Raw genomic sequence first — 17,730 nt, 5'->3', positions numbered from 1 at the left:
TTACGAATAAACTAATTCATAGTCAAATATAGACTGGTCTGAATGATGTTGTATATTATTTAAGTGGAGTAAACAAACGGTTTTAGGTTTGTTTTATCGCACATTAATCATCGTTGTTTTCATAAAGGCTAACCCATTGGATTTTAACAATAAAAACAATATATCAACTCTAAACTCACACTCACTCACTGATACAATATCTGCAATGTATAAGGCTTACTGTCTGAGCGCGCGCCTAAAAAACAACCAGTTTCACCAGTTTCACGTGCTGCAGGTCTCAGAGATGGAGCGCGCGCACGGCCTCTCCATCATCCTAGCGCCGTCCCACGCGGCGGCACCAGGTGGGCCGCGGCACCGCCGAACCGTGGCGTCGTTAACGCGCCGCAATTATGAGGCCGCAAAGAGGGACGAAATAATTGCAAATAAAACTACATGATGCAGAAAATAAAAAAAGAAATTAAACAGATGCGCGTGTTTTCGGGATCGTTGCTTTCGTCCTTATAAAATGCTGAGAGGTGCAACAAAAAAAGAAGAAGAAATACAACATTTTTAGGCAGCTTTTAGCGTGTAAGTATAAGAGTCTATTGCTACAAATACACATAATATAATAACAATAATTATAATGATAATAATATAATAATAGTAAGACATTTAGAATCAAATGCTCTTAAAGTAAACTTCAGCACACTAAACAACCTCAGTTGACTAAAACTAACATATTAGACTGTCAGCACTGTTAGCTCTACACCAAAGTAATGATTTCAGAACATATAATCCGTTTATTATTATTGTATAGTTTGTCAAATCAAAGCCATTCTTTAAAAAAAGACCACAGCAAAAAACACAGTCAATTTGTCATGCTTTAATTAAAATAATTCTTTAGAAATTCATTATTTACATCTGCAATAATATTAATAACAGTATAAGAAAAAATAGTCACAGTTCTTACCAAACATCAGAACATCAGCATGACAACAAACTCAATTTATTCGAAGCAAAACAAATGTATTTCAAGCCTTGTTGGTTTTTGTAGCCAAATCACCATCATCCTCCCACCTCATCAGTCATTCTCTGAGTAAAATTGCATCACTTCCCCGTGAGTAATTCATCATTTACAATATGTACATATTGCTAGACAAATATATTAATTGTCTTGGAGGGGCATATGTGGGCATTCTGTTGTAATTGTGATTGAATGTGTCACCCTTTAGTCTATTTTCACGACAGGAAAAGCTCTTGAGATCTGAATTGATGGTGAAAACAAGTCATAAAAATTAATTTGCAAGCAGACGCAGATCAAGAAAAGGAATCAATTTGTGAAAATAGGACAGAAAGCATTGTAAACAAAAGCAGGCATAGTTCAGTATCAAGACGTTGCATATCCGTATTCACTGGATCAGTGGTGTCAGGTTGCAGATGTGCGAGGAAAGAAAGTCTTTGGCCAAAACAGCATTGAAGAGCTCTAAACTGAAAGTATGTGAGACGACAGGCTGAGTCTCTGGAAACAGGCCCCGGCATGGGAGGAGTTTGGGCAATGTGTAAACGTGCATGGGTCAGAGTCACCCTGGGCGACGGCATCAGTAGTGACAAATAAATAACATACGAGTAGGTGTGGTAAAATAACATGTGTTCCTGGTTCATCAGCAGAGTCTCAAGTTCACATCCTGCTGTGACTCTCATGCCTCGGTCCGTAATCAGAAGTGTCAGCTGATGTTGAGCTCTCCGGTCTTGGTCCTGGTGGAGTCGGGGTCCTGGTGGAGTCGGGGTCCTGGTGGAGTCGGGGTCCCCTGCAGGGAGGGACTAGAGGTGGTCGTAGGCGGCCGAAGACGGTGGAGCGGTGCGGGAGGCGGTGCTGTAGTAATAGGGTGAACCTGCGGGGGGGGGGGGGGGGCAGATGGAGGCCTTCAGAACTGGGAGGCGCTGGTGTTGGTCGATCAGACCTTCTTTATCCATCTTATCTGAGCTTTTACAGCAGATGGTTGAGCTGAAAGTCTGAGCTGCTTGGACTGTTTGTCCTGCAAGACTGGATTGAGTCTTAAACCCTCTCAAGACTCGAGAGGAATAATCAAAGAGATAAAAGAGAGGCAGGACTTTCCCTTTTACCAGGTTGATCGGTAACGCAGTGATGCAGTGGAGGAGATTTTCCCCCCAAAAACCCAGCTGACATATACTTCTGAAAAAGAGCTTCTGGCTCATTTACACCAGTCTGATGCCATGTCATCATATACATTATCAGAGCAAAAACAGGGTGATCTCTTTTTTTTAAACTTGCCTTGCTTTTTTGTTTGTATAATTTTGAAACTCAGCGTTTAATGTTATCATTACATCTCTGCTTATGACCTAAAATGGTGCAAGTTGATCTTGTAATCATTATCTTCGACCTACAAGACACAATATCCGCTGTGTGTCCCCAACGTCAGGTGGAAGAGCTGATCGTTGTGACACTTTTCCTTGTAGGAGTCTCATTTGGATTGCACCTCATTGGTATGTTGTTTTGGACAAAAGCGTCGAATGAATACACGTCAATGTAGTGACGTACGATGGTGTGAAATGGGAAACAACACCTTCATAATATCTGGAACATAAAAGGAATGTAAATGGGGAACCTGATTGTAAATTTGGTAAACGACTCCTGTGACTGTTTATTTGAGCCTTTTGTGTTTTGTTTTATCTTTTGCCTGATTTCTGCCTGCAGGCTGTAAATGAGCTTTCCAACCTTAAAGGAGCCGATTAAATATGGGTTGAATAAGTGAAAATAACACAAACATTGAAGTAATAAGTCTTTAGTGGCAGTTTGAACACCACTTCCTGTTGAGTCTCTCCTCTTTCCTGCAGCCGTTTTTTTTAAATTACAGTTATGAGGAAATGTTTGTGAATCACAGTAGAAGTGAGTTTTTTTATTCTTAATTCTGAGGGGATGTTAATTAATGAGCAGTTTGTCTTTTTATTGTGGAGGTCAACATGATTACTTTATCGTGACACTAAATACATTTAGAGGTGATGTGCCGGGTGCACGAGGTTGTCAGCAGTAGACATACCCAGTATGCTGGAGTTGGTGAACCTCCAGGCTTCACCGTAGGTGTAGGGCGAATGGCTGTAGGTCTGACCCGAATAGTCTGTGCCGGCTGCGAGACAAACAAAACTTCATCAAACACCAGATAAAACACATCAATACAACAAAGAGCGTTATGAAACGGGCAAAGCTAAGATGTCGCCGAGGGCTCATACAGGGTTGGGTTGTTTGTCTGTGTGTGCCAGAGTCTGCTCAGGCTTAGCTCATAATTCACCAACAGTTAGTGCAGCCTGTAAACCATTAATCTGTGGTGCAGGTGGATGGCTGAGGGTGAAATCCCTCGACCCAGTGGTGCATGCAGCCAGCCTCTACGCCCTCGCTGCTCACTCGGCCCCTCGCGTCGCTCCTCCTCCTCTCCTGCACTTCCTGCTTTAGCCTCTCTGGCACTCCTCTTTCTTTCTTTTCTCTTTTTTAATATCTAATTGGTAATTATGTTGGCTGGAATGAATCCCTGCACCCCCCCCCCTCTCTCTCCACCTCCTCCTGCCCTAACCCCCCCCCCCCCCCTCCTTTCACTCAGTAATTGTGTATCAACGCTTCCTCACAGCGAGCCCACCAGAAAAATAATAAATCAGACCCTCTCATTTCGCGCTTCGGAGGGCAGACTTCAAATAAAAAAGGCACATCACACACACACACACACACTCTCTGGTCGTATGCAGGCATCCTGACGTAGACACACACAAACGCACACACACACCCACACACCACAAAGACCTCCTCCTCTTCGCTCATGCCCAGACTTTACACCCCCTCCGCCCACCCTGCATCTCCCTCCTGGGCCTCCTGGTTCCCATGGCGATGTGTGGTCAGAGGTGTCTGGGTGGGGGGTGTGGGCAGCAGGGTGGAACCCCCAGCCTGTTCCTTGTATACCCCCTGGGCCCATGTGCACACACACACACACACACACACACACACACACACACACACACACACACACACACACACACACACACACACACACACACAACACAGTTCACCTCACTGGCAAGACTACTCATTGACTCAGCCTGTCTTCCTGTTAATCTGCAAGACTCCATTCACTCCTTCTTTTCCTGCCTTCATCACCTTTCATTTCCTTTCTTTCTACCTCTTTGACTCCTTTTATGCTTTTTATTTCTCCCCTTAATTCTCAATTTGACTTTCTAAATCTAGGAAAAGGGAAAAACAAGCTTCATTGTTGTTTTTTTTCCATTACCTGCTACCATGCCCGTGATGGCAGAGGATGAGTATCCTGACTGGGCAGGGGAGGGGATGTGTGGAGGGTAGCCCGGCAGGGTGGAGCTCACCATGTCACGCCCTAAAAACACACACCAAAACACACACCTTTAACATACAGTTCAGTTATTATTTTACTATTCGTTAGAGCTACAAGATGGTAAAAAAACGGTTGATCGTGTAAGTTATTTCTGTAAAAAATGCCCAAAATGAACTGGTTTCAGCGACTTTGACGTGAGTATTTGCTAAATTTCTTTGTCTTATGATAGTAAATTTAGTGTTTTAGAGTTCTAGGCAAAACTAGATACTTGAAGAGGAAGGGTTTAGCAAACTGTTCAGCGTTTTTCACTATTTTCTGCAGCTCATAGACCAAATTATTAATCGCATCCAATAATTGGCAGATGAATGAACAATGAAAATATACTAATTGCCCTTTTGTTGTGCAGCCCGGATGAGTGTGAACATGAACGAGATGGATGCTGTCATTACCTGAGATGATAGACTGACTGCTGAACTGCCCGTACACTGGTGCATGATGGGAGAATGAGTTGAAGGCGTTGGGGTAATGGTTGGAGTTGCTGCAGCTGCTGCTGACAGATACGGGTTTCTGCAGCGCCTGCAGCTCCACGAACGCCAGGTTGGACAATGCCATGTTTGGGGAGGGGCTCGTGCTCGTCACTTCTGGGGACATTTCCTGTTTTAGACAGAGCTGCAGGGGCTGTAGGGATTCTGAGGTGGTGACGGCCAGCGTGCAGGCGGGTGAGAAAATGACAACGAACGGTGAACATGAGTGGAACGAAAAACTTAAGAGTGGAATGTCAAAAACAAACAAAGAGTGAGCGGTTTCAGCCCGAACAGATGCCGATGGTAAGAGTCAGCGTGTTGAGGGCTTCAACTTGGTGCTTGACGCGGGTCAAGGGTCATCATCGAACGTTAAGAGTCTCACCGGTCACCATGGCGTAGCTCTGGTGTGCCGTCAGATTCCGTCCAATGGCAGAGCCGGATGTTGAGAGGCTGGTCTTGGCCTCGTCTAGGCTGCCATTGATGAGGGACAGCGGGTACAAAGTCTGAGGATGATGACCAGGGATTAGCTATTGGTGTAAAGTGTGCTTATGTATGAGTATAGGAGCAAAGATGCATGTGAGCAAGTCAAAAGAATTTCAAATTACAGTTCCAAATGACTCTGAATTGCTCTTCACCATGAATTCCTTATAAACATGTGTGCATAGCGGATGTAACACTTGCTTTTTTTACCTGCTCCGTCTTGCTGCTGGAGGCGGAGCCGAATGAGTCCGGGGGGTAGTGGTGACGATCGAACCCGCAGTCCAGATGTTGCGAGGCTGCAGAGAAGTGATCCACTCTCATTTGTTTCCTCGGGACGCCTCCGCTGCCCTGAGAGTCCACGCTGTGCCGACAACTCTCCTGATCACCTGAGAAGACGGAGGAGAAGAGGGCGGGAAAAAGATGTTTACGTGTGATGCGTGTGGTTTCCTTTAAAGGTTTTCAGTCACACATTTGTGAATGGCAAGATAAAAAAAAAATACAAAGAATTCTTTGTTGAAATTTAACAATTCTTTCATTTTTCAAAAATGACTCTGAACCATTTTACTGTAAGAAGACAATATAGAAGATGAGGTTCTTCTTTTAAATGTGTGAATACATTTTTTTTGAATGCTTGCAACACGAGCCCGCCTCAAATTGCCCTTTAAGGGACGAATGGAGTATTTTGAATGCAATCTAAAAGAATTTGTATGAAACACTTCATCGCTCTTTGTTCTGTGCCTCTTGGACCGTTCTCCCATGTGACAGAAAAACTTGTTCTTAATGAGTTTCAGGTAAACTAAAGGTCAAATGAGTTATTAAATAAAGCAATCTGAAGAGTGAAGGGTGTTTCTCAGCTTTTTGAGACATGATATTTCAGAGTGAATGACTTCCGGCTGAATGCTAATACACGGTATGCAACGAATCCAGTTGAGAAAGTTTGGTGAATCTAAGTGTATTTGGAAATGACTCCAAAACTATCTGTTCTTTTCATGAAAAAAAAGAAAAGAAGCAAAACCCCCTTCCGTCTTTCACACTGATACACATCTCATGATGCCAATGGTGTGGTGTCTCCTTCATTTGATCTCTTACTGTCATCGTGGCTTCTCTTGCCCTCGGCGCTGGGTTGGGGGATACCCAACAAGCCGCTGATGGAGTAAGTGGAGCCCAAAGAGTCCGAATGTGGAGACTCGGGAGGGGTGACTGCTGAACTCGGGACTGACGGAGAGAAAAACAAACACAGACAGATTTGAGACGGAGAGCGGGAATGATACTGTACGTCTCACTAGTAGCCACAAAGGTCACGCGCTTAATCCTACACAACAATAAGCGCTCTCTTTAACCTTAATCCTTCAACATCACATGCTGGGTGATATGGATGGTGACACCAGCTCCATTGTGCATCCCTGTGTGTGTTTGCAAATGATAAAGACTTACTTAAGGTGTGTGGACTCAGGCCTTTTCCATCCAGAGGAAGATTGAACGGCTGTTGGACCTTTGTGCGGATTATTCTGAAACAAAAAGAAGAAACGCAACTAAGTCAGTGATAATTTCACATTTAACTCTGTGTGCGAATGTTGTTTGGTGGGTGTAAGCATTGGCATAATGATAGCATATAAAGGTTGAAAGAAGATCTTCAGTAGATGTTGATTTCATAACTTTACTAATGCACTACAGTTCTTCTAGATATCTACAAGCCGCCCGAGATGCAGCGGCATATCTGTAAACCTCTAACACGATTTCATTCATAATTCAGTATGTCACCTGTTAATGGAGCTCACGCTGGGCACCGTGTCGCCGTCACACACTCCCTCCGCCAGCAGTCTGTCCCGGATTTCCCAGGCGAACATGGTGGGATTCTGCCTCTTGTAGTCTGCGATTTTATCCACAACCTTCGGGGTGGCCACCTTGGGCTTGGAGCCGCCGATCACACCGGGTTTGATGCTGCCTGTCTCGTAGTAACTGGAAGAAGGTTGAGGATTTCAGTCATTGCTTTATTGCTCCCGATCAGTAAACAGACTCCGACAGGTTCAAAGAACACGACCGGGCGGATCGACATGTAACAGGAGGTTGAGCAAGGCGCTCGCTTACCGTCCCAGGATCTTGCTGACGCAGCCGTGGCTGACTCGGAGCTGCCGGGAGATGTCACAGGGCCGGACCCCTTGGTGGGCCATGTCCACGATGCGTTGCCGGATCACCTCCGGAAGTGGACGTCCATTAACAAACATTCCACCTAGTTGGTTAAAACCCCCATGACCTGGGGGAGGAGGGGGGATGAACACTTATAAATGTCATGGAACCCGAGGTCTGGGACACGCCAATGTTACCGCACTACAAAGTCACACACAAACACACACACACACACTTGGACACGCACACAAACAGAGTGCTGACCAAAGACTAACCTAAGAAAATATTTTAGCAATTCATTTATTACAATTATACAACAGAGCACTGCTCAAACACACAAAAGCACAGCATTTCTGTCTATTTGAAATGCAAGTTTAATTCATCAAATAATTGAATGCTGCGAGTGATAATGTAAGAGAAGCTGTCAAACAAAAGCATAAAAACGAGAGAAAAAAGCTTCGGAAAACTTAGTGTTATAGCTTGAAGGGCTTGATCTAAAACAGCAAAGTAATTAAAATATACAGACATTTCTTTTTCGTTTTCTCAAACTGAATATGATGTTGTCCCTCGTTTGCAACGACCTGCAAAATTGATCAATCATTCTTGAACAAGCTGAAGATTAGACGTGTCGTAAATAACTGTATCAGTGCCGGCGTTGTCAGGTGTGAAGTTTTGCATTAAAGAAGTGGAGGACACAGGAGGAGCTGAAGGCAGTGAAGAGAAACAAACCTTCACTGCAGCGAGCAAACAAGGCGGCTCTGAGTGATGGTGCACGTTCATGGGTTGATTTATTCACTCTTATTTTAAAAGAAGAGATTTAAGGTGAATTATCAATGAAGTTGGATTAAGTTTTGAGATGTCTACTTTCAACGCATTGAGACTTTTTTATTTCGGTCTAAAAAACCTGTTGTGTCAAATATGAATTATGTGAATATTATTAGTGCTTCAGATTATTATATTATGCTCCTATTTCATTTCACCCAGCAGCAAAGCTCATACTTTTAAATGGACTATTGTTTGGTTAATTGCAGGCTAATCACCTCCTTATAAATAATAATACCTGCAGGCTTATTCTCCCAATTCTCATTTATATGGCCACTAATTTGTTTTGAGGGCGACAGTGAAGGTGACTGCATTGTGTGGCTGTAGATTAGTAGGAAACATGAGATTTAGTAAAGAATTCAGTCTATAATTATAAAGAATAATAATGATTATTATACATGATCATTCCTCAGGAATAAGACAATTGTGGTATATGACTTATTCTTTTTATTTCACATAAGCTTTTTCCAAAAATAAGATATTTTGTTTTTCATTTTCCATATCAATTACATGCATGTGAAGCTGGTACTTTCTTATTTTGCGTGTTGTTTTGATACCAGTGTATCAAATGCTTAATATGTTGTTAGATCAGTGAATTAACTGACACTGTGTTGAAGCCTATATTTGACTGTCATACATATCAAATATATAGCAGGTGCATTAGTCGAAATAAACCCAAAAGATCTGTCAAATGTGGCTCCTGCAAAAGAACGCGCAACACTAAACTGGTTCTCCCGGTAAACAGCAGCAGACAAAGCGCGCGCTGCGTTCAGCAGCAGCCTCCACTATCTTCTCTATAGACTGCACGGTGGTGACTCTGCAAGAACACCATTGCTTTTAATTTAACCCATTCAAACGCTCCTTTTTTTCTCTCTCAGCCTTTTCCCAGCTTGCATTTCCACATCAAACGGCGTCCGGACGAGGCCGAGGGAGGGGAGGGAGAGAGGGAGAGAGGGGAGGGAGGGAGGGAGAGAGGGGAGGGAGGGAGGGAAGGGAGGGGAGGGAGGGAGGGAAGGGAGGGGAGCCTCTATTAACGCTGCCAGCGGAGTGTGGAAAAAAATCTCCCCGCCAAGCTTCATCAACCTGCAGGATATTAAAGCCGAGCAGACCCGGGGGGGTGGGGTGGGGGGGGGGCGGCGAGCACGCACGCGTGCACGCGCACGGTGCACAGACACCGCGAGCACGCCAAAAAACAAAGCGTGTATTCATTACGAGAAAACTTAGATAGATAGATAGATAGATAGATAGATAGATAGATAGATGGATAGATGGATGGATGGATGGATGGATGGATATATAGATAAATAGATAAATAGATAGATGGATGGATATATAGATAAATAGATAGATGGATGGATATATAGATAAATAGATAGATGGATGGATAGATACAGTAGATGGAGGGGAGGCTTGTTCTAAATTGACATCTGCAGCTTTTAGTGCCAACCAAAAGGACCTCAATATCCTGCACAACAACCAGAGAAGAAGACAAGAATTACAGCGAGCAGACAGGACACCTATCTGAATCCCATTCTAGGCTTACATGCTCCAAAAGAAACGTTTCATATTGGTCTGAGTGTGACTGTTACAGTCATGCTACACAGCCAAACATGGCTCAAACCCATGTGACTCTATTTTAAACTCCAGTGGAGATCCCAAGGATACGAACTGTCAGGCCGGATATCGGATAATAAAATGGTGCACAACCTTCATGTTAACATCAGGTTCAGTAGAGGGCTGGAACAAGCTGATATGGTAACTTTAAATCACCCTATTCAGTATTGACGTAAACATTTAACAAATGGTTTATCTAACACACTGTAATGGTTGTAAGCAGATGTAAGGACGTTATGTGACAGTGCCTTTTAATGCTCAGTCAACATGAAGCCTTTTGACTGTTGTTCTGTATTATCTGTAGCAGCCTCAACTTATGGAAACTCACAGAGGGAGTTCTAGTTGTTGACAAATGCATGAATAAACACTTATATCTGCTTACAACTATGTGCGAGTGGGTGTGATATGAACCATTTACGATGTGTTTGTATGTGAAAAGGGGATTTAGGAGATTTGTATTTCTTTCCAAACTTCAAGTTACATAAGGGGAAATAAAAAGGGGAAAGTCATGCGAGCAAATGCCAAATGTGTTCAGCTAAACTGTTCACAGGAGTCCGAGAGGCCAACTTGTGTTGTGTATTTACCTCTTCCAGCGTTGTTGGACATATCCCTGAGTTTTTGGTCCTTGCTCCACCAGCTGAACGTGACGGTCGGCTCCACGCTGTCCCAGTTAAAGTGTTTTTACTCCCCGTCCTGCCTCGTCTGGCATGAGTGTGCTCCTGAGCGCACTGTCGACCACACGCTGCAGGAGGACAGTGGTTTATCAAACTGGCTGTTTGTCATGTGTGACGCCTCTGAGCTCAAATACTCAGCTGGTTGCACTCTGTGTGTCTCTAAAAAGATATACAGCTAAGATTCTTGTGTTCAAACCATCTGCATGTGTGTCTCACTGTATGTTTCACTTTAAGGCTACATATAGAACAGGCCTGTGTATCTGAATTTGTGTGAAAAATACTACAATTTAACAGTATTTGTCACCCTCTCCCCCTTTGGCCAACCCAGACGGCTGCCCCTGTCATACATAAAATGTCCCTTCATTAACAGCTTTGTAATCAGGAATGACTGGTTGCATTAATCGGCTTATTAACCAGAGTGTGTTCTATTTTGGGTAATATATTTATCATGATGTGGAGGGGTAAGTGAAAAAAACTGAAGTTTGAAGAGAAAGACTCGCTGCGGTACTGCGTTCAAATCGCTGATTATTTGACCTTTTGAAAAAGAAAAGACTATTAAAAGGAAATGAAGCTCGATCCAATCACTACGATGACGTGAACATGAGTAAAGGGCTTTTCTGAAAGATATCAAGTGGCCGCTTCGTCTCTGATTTGTTCATAAAAAACAACTAGGAAACAACACAGACGGACTTCAGAGATGTGACAAATGATCATAAACTCAACTCTTAACTAGAAGATGCTAAATCTGCTGTAAATGTGGTAGCTGGCAGTAGTTTCTGCCCATATGTGAGCCTCGCTTACAGGCTCCATCTGCTCAGCTGCTGCACACCTTTCCACTCTGCTGAAGGAACTTCCAGCTCCACAGTCAAAAAACAACAACAAAAGAAGGGTGATATATCACCCTTTCTTTAATACACAGACTCAGACTGCTGTTAATTTGCATCAACTGCAATTATTGGAATAACATGATTAAAAAAGTGGAAAATAATCATGTGAAAATGATTGTTAATGTTGCTGTGAGGAACTGTTTTAATGCCATTTAAGCGTGTCAGGTGTTGTCATGTCCTGCTGGGTGGACACTTTAAAATGAACCAAATAATTAGCAGCCTGTCACACACTGTTAGATTCGATGTGATGATTGACACCGTGAGTAAGTTAAGTCAAACTTATTTTGATTTACTGCCTGTGCATTGCCATGTTTAATTAGCTTCTGTCTTTTGTTAATAATGCATTTATTAGAACGTTTTTCAAAATTAATTTTAACTTTTTGTTTGGGTTTTTATATTCATCATGAGCATTTGCAGGTTGTGAGTTAATAAATCTCGTAAAATCGAAAAATTATTCCAAACTTAAAATACAAAAATTAAAGCAGCTGGTCGGTATATTTAAAAATTGCCCATTATTTAAAATGTGGGGTATGTAATGATTTTACTTCTTGATTGTCTGACATGAAAATGCAGCTAAATCATCTCAGTAATTAATCAATCACCAATTCATGAGATCAGTTTTTGGGATATGAAAAACAAGGAAAAATGAAAACAACTAAATGTAATTGTGGCTCTTGAAGTTATAACTCGCCTTTAAACTGTTAATACTACATAACAGCTGTTATTAATTGTTCCCTTTAATCGTCATAATTCATCATTTTTAGCCTGCAAGTTAACATGGAAATTTGAACAATGACGTCCTTTATTTCTCAACAGTTAAACATCTCATGTCATTTTATCTTATTACATGACTTTTTGCATTTTAACGTAGCTCGCTTTTTGTGTTTTCTATTCGAGAGTTTCTGTGAATTACCAACACTTGCATTCGTTCATTAATTGATAAATGAACAGTTTCTGTTGAGGAATCTTTTCTTATTTTCACTTTTTTAATTTAAAAAATGTTCACAGTGTTATTACAGAGTTTAACTTGCCTGCAACAGATGGCAGACATGAGATTAGTACTGTGGCCCGTAGCTTGTAACTTGGGGGCCCTGCGGTTATTTTGTGAGGATCATGCATGGAGCTAGCGGAGAAAATGCAAACACAAACTGCGATTCACTCCGGAAAATTCACCACAATTGTTCTGCTCTTTTGTGCAATAACGAAGCGTGCATGAGGTGAATCTGAATGTTTTTGCTCTTTAAAAACTTTCCGCTCATCAAATAAACTGGTCTTAATGCCTCGTTTTTTTTCCTACGAATCCCCAAAAGCAGCGCGACAGTAAGTCTACAGTGTTTTTTGGGGGGGGGGGGATAATTGAAGCATCCTCTGTTCCGTTTTACATCTCGCTGTGTTGCGGGGACTGCAGACGGATACAGCCGTTCACACATCACGCCACGCAACTAGATAGAGAAGCATTGAAGTGAGAGCTTACCTTTCAACGACGCCGCTCAAAGTAAAAATGTCCCCCTGCAGATATTCTGAAATTATCCAAAATGACGAGGACTCCGGTGGTGTAATAGAGATGACGGTGTGTGTCCGGGCTGTGCTGGAGGAGGCAGGGCTGCTGTGCTGTGTTGTGTGTGTGTGTGTGTGTGTGCGCGCAGCCAACACTCAGCCAGGTTTTATCCAACCGGGGCTGCGCACCGGATGGAGCCCTGCAGCCATTGGAGGAGGAGGAGGAGGGGAGAGGAAGAAGGAGGCGTGGCCTTATGGAAAAGTGAGGAGCTACCCACCCTAAAAAAAGAAGAAGAAAAAAAGACAGGATGACTGCCCCTGTGTTTTGATGGCATTACACCCAGTGAGTGACTGTACGGGAACGCTTGTCAGGGAGACGGCTTGTTTTCCATTCACCTCCAGCGACAGCCCCGCTTTAATTAGACTGTGTACGGCCCTCTTTCACGCACTGTTTAGTACCTGCTTTTCTGCAATCAGTCACAGATTGTCCCTGACAGGTAAACTGAGGATCAGACCGGCACTTTGACCCCGAATAGATTTCATAACGTCTACTCGAACAATATGGACGAGTTCGTATACAAGAAAGTGGAAGCAGAAATATTTTTGAAAAGATGTCGGTCCAAACCATTGACCTCCAGTTAATTATATCTGATTTTTATCGCAAGTTGCTCCTTTTCAAGCTCTGACAGTGAAGCAGGTCTTTTAAATAAATGACAAAATGTCCCTGATACATCTCTTTGTATCATATGTTATACCAGTATATTCACTTGTCCTGTAAAAACACCTGCGATTATGAAACAACTCACTCTCAAGTCAGGCGATTGTCCTTCCACAGAGGCGTCTTTTATATTCGTCCAATGTGTGTTTAATTATATCCTAATCAAAATCAGTTTGGAATCGAATGACACTGATAGTGAAGCGAAACACGAACTTTAAAGTCCGTGGATCACGTTTGATTGGGCATTCTCATCTTGCTCTTCTCCTGAAATGCATCTTGAAATAAACGAGATCAAAGCACAACAGAGAGCCAGCCTCTCTGCATCTATTGGCCAGATAACATTCGTAATAAAACACATATAACATCGTTGAGAGCGTGCATGCAACAGTGGTGCTGTGTAGATTTCGGTGCTATATGCAGAGTTCTCGCGTGCATGGAAACGACTCGGAGCTCCAGGGAAGTGGGTTGATTTTACTTTCTGCACGCCGCGTGAAACAGGGCTCGTATACACGCGTGATGTCACACCAGGGTGTCAGGGTCCCCCTGAGTTAAAACGCTGTTAATGTTGTCTCTCACCAGTCCGTAAAAACAAACACGACACCTCTAATGACAGCCGTGGATGGCACCGCGTCGTCTGACGGAAAAGCAGGTTTATTCAGCCATATGGAGCGATTATTAGGAGGAGTTGTCACGTGAGGAAAATGAGACACATTTAAGTAAATTATTTATATTGGAGTAAGTTGATCTGCGAGAGGTAAACACTAGTTTTAAACATATGTATTCAGTTTAACGACAGGTTTACAAGAAGAAAAGGGAACCAAAAAGCAACTTCAGTCCTTATCGCGTCAGCCATGTGATTGAAGTCCGTCATTGCTTGTCTTCAAAAAGCCCAGTGCCTCTGCAGGACAATGGGGCGAGTGTTTTTAAATGAATAAAACCGTCAGGAGACGAAAGGGAATCATAACCGGAGATGGAAACAGAGACTCTGTAAAGTGACCAGAGAGAAATGACAAGTGCCCGGAGGGGCAGAAGTGGCAGAAGAAAGAGACAGAGAGAGGTTAACGAGAGTTTAACAAGGGATTAAAACTCACAGATTGGTATCTAGCGTGATGATACTGTGAATTAAAATAGCGCTTAATTATATGGGTCCACTTGCCAACGGGCAGGAGTCACACACGCCCTAAATCCGGACTTTCATAACGCATATTTAGAAAAGCTCCAAATGAAGCATCTTCGTGTTTCCCTCAAGCTTCACGTGAATCCGTTTTCACATCATTTGGGCTTATTTAGGATAGCTGTCGTTAAGTGAGAGACATTCTGCATGTTAAATGCCACTGACAGCAGTGAAAGGAGAGGAATAAAGAGTTGATCACAATGTGAGAAATAGACTCAGAGAAATCCAAGAAGACAAATACATTTTCGTTACAATTATTGCAAATATTGTCGATGAATATTGAAATAGTTCATTTCGAACGAAACAAATGTGCAAACATATACCGTGTCTCAATTTAAAAGTAAAGCCATTGTACAGTTCATTAAAGAAACTGCATTTATTTGAGTGCAAATATCAACTTTCCCATATTTGTCCTAATAAACATATATTTAAAAAATAGTTTACCCACGTGAGAGATGTGAAGAGCTCAATAAATGCTGACAAGGTGCAACTTGGGAAAGCAATTCAGAATATAACTTTAAAAGGTACAACAGTGCTGTGCTAAAATATTTTAATTTGTTTAAATTGTATAATTCCCTGATACATTCATACCTCGTCAGACGTGATTGTGCAAGTTATTTGATGTTTTCCGCAACGCCCCATCGTGTCAGTGCAATCCCACTATTACAATTATGTGTCAGAAAGATTCAAGGCCAGACTTCATAAAACCTTGAACACACTCACCGATTCAAATCTGCAGTCAGTATCATTTCTCCTCTTGATATGCTGCTGATTTTCTGTCGAACTGTTATTAAAAGTGCCTGATCGTGGCATGGAACACATTCTCACTTTAAGGAGAACAACTGAGTTTGCGTCCTCGTGAGGATGTTCCTCCCGGAAGTTACAGGAAGAAGGCGACCTTATACACGCTGTCAGATGAAAAGAGGAAAATATGCAATGTTTGTTCCGTTGTTCGTGCTCGTCTCCGGGTGTGTCTTGTTGACGGGTGTATCTCCGGATTTACTTCCCCGAGCAAAGTTTGTGTGTCCGCTGAAGAAAAAAACAAAACAAAAAAAAAGCAGCGTGACCTGCGGCGACAGGTGGCAACAAGAGGTGAGGGTAAAAGGTCAGGGCGAACACTTCCGACTGCAGAGATGAGACATGCATAACTATGTTTTCTGTTTGTTGTACTTTGCTGAAGGTAACTGCTCGGATGCCACACAACACAAAATAAATTGGACACGATTAAAAAATGCCTTGAATTTTATTTGGACTTCCGCAAAAAAACAGCTTATAGATAATTCTACACGTCTATATTTTAGGACATGTATTTTATAGCAGAAACTATTTTCAACTTTACAGGCCAAAATAAATAAATAATATAATATAAGATGGAAAGTAATACTCCAAAGCCCTTATGAACAAGTTAAGGGCAGAGTGCACCTGGAGGATATTAAAGCGAAACCTGTTGAAGATAAACTATGATTGACACACACATAAAAACCCTCCGAGAGTTTTATAAAAGTCAAATTTGTCCTTCTCCGTTCACCAGCAGCGCCTCCTCTCTCATCCATCCCTCACTCAAACTAAGAGAGGTGTGACTGTCGGACTCGCGGTGCGCGCTCCCGCACTGATGCGTCGCCTCCTGCTCCCCTGCGCGCTCCCGTAAAGATGAATGCTTTTTCGGGGGGGGTGAAAAGCACCCACTTAATGACAACTTTAATAAATCTAGCCCAGCGAGCGCGCGTCTCCTCTGTGGCCAGCGAGTCGAGATGAGCCCGTAATTAGGTCATAATAGCTGCAGAAACACCTCACTATTGATGATCCCATTATAGGCGACGGTCTTGCAGCTCACAAGTGGTGAAATGTGTTCTGCTCTGTTCCTGGTTAATTTAGACATTCACAATAATAATATGTTTTTTTTTTGCAAATATAAGGGAGAATGCCAATCATACTTTGTATTTACTCAAATGTCTTTGGATTTCATTTGTGGGTTAAATTAAATATTCTTTTAAGGGCTTTTTGAGGACCTTAAGTGTCCGTATGTCACCATGAGAACAGGGACACAACACATAATCCTTAAGTTAAGTCCATACTACTATTAACTTAATAGTAAGGATAAGGATAAGATGATGATTCTTGTTTCTCTTCTGCATAGATGGTGGTCTATGTGTTGCCTATTTGTTACCATATGGTATTCAGTCATAGGTGTGTACTGTGATGCATGTGTTGCCAATAGCTTTTCAGCTTGTTCCACCTTCGTCCTTTCAGTGCCGCCCTCTTTCTCTGCGACCAGCCTTTACCATCTGTTTGGGCTCCTCTCCATTCTGAGCCCTCATCTTTTTCTCCTCATCTTCCTGTGTTTTGTGCATCCCTCCAGCTTTGTCTGTCTTAGTCCAGCCCCGTCCATTGTTCCCCCTGTGCCTCCCATTTCCGCTTTGGTGTTGCCCTCTGACCCCACAGCCTGCCCCCTCCACACTGTCCCTCCTGCTGACGTTCCCCCCCTGTGCAGGACCCCAAATCTTCTTGTTCTTCTCTTGACTGCTCCCCCTTTAACTTTTTTTTTTTTTTGGAGGGGTGTGGGGCTAATAACTGTTGCCAGCAAGCTCCACACAAAATCCCAGCGTGATTGCTATTGTGAGGCCTACAATGGCATACAAGCAGTAATGGCCATTAGCAACAGCGGGGCTCGGCCTGTGAGCTGTGTTTAGTTGTGTTTAGTCCACATGCAATGTGGACTGGTGGTCAGATGTGAACTCTTCAGTCGAAGTTTTAATCTGCTCAGTCTCCGTTCCTGACCCTCTCCCTTCCTTAACGTCTCCTAAAATAGTGTAACAGTAAAAGAGGTCACCAACCTTTGTGATTTATATGAATGAATTCAATGTGGGTGATAAAGGTCACAA

At 42.8% G+C, this 17,730-nt stretch overlaps 1 protein-coding gene across 1 annotated transcript; it reads right to left on the bottom strand.

Moving 5' to 3' along the window:
* Positions 1-1,748: 1,748 nt before the first annotated feature.
* Positions 1,749-7,560, bottom strand: pax8 (paired box 8; the record flags this gene model as incomplete). The annotated part of the gene is made up of 10 exons (XM_079289117.1): positions 1,749-1,871; positions 3,039-3,125; positions 4,272-4,373; positions 4,781-5,020; positions 5,238-5,358; positions 5,546-5,721; positions 6,425-6,550; positions 6,770-6,843; positions 7,097-7,294; positions 7,424-7,560. 10 exons carry the CDS (start codon positions 7,558-7,560, stop codon positions 1,801-1,803), a joined length of 1,332 nt encoding a protein of 443 aa, XP_079145243.1. The 3' UTR covers positions 1,749-1,800.
* Between the last annotated feature and the right edge of the window lie 10,170 nt (positions 7,561-17,730).

Source organism: Melanostigma gelatinosum, assembly GCF_949748355.1.
Source record: "Melanostigma gelatinosum genome assembly, chromosome: 18".
Lineage (NCBI taxonomy): Eukaryota > Metazoa > Chordata > Actinopteri > Perciformes > Zoarcidae > Melanostigma > Melanostigma gelatinosum.
Note: the sequence above shows the minus strand (reverse complement) of the source record. Positions and strands in the feature narration are given on the sequence as shown.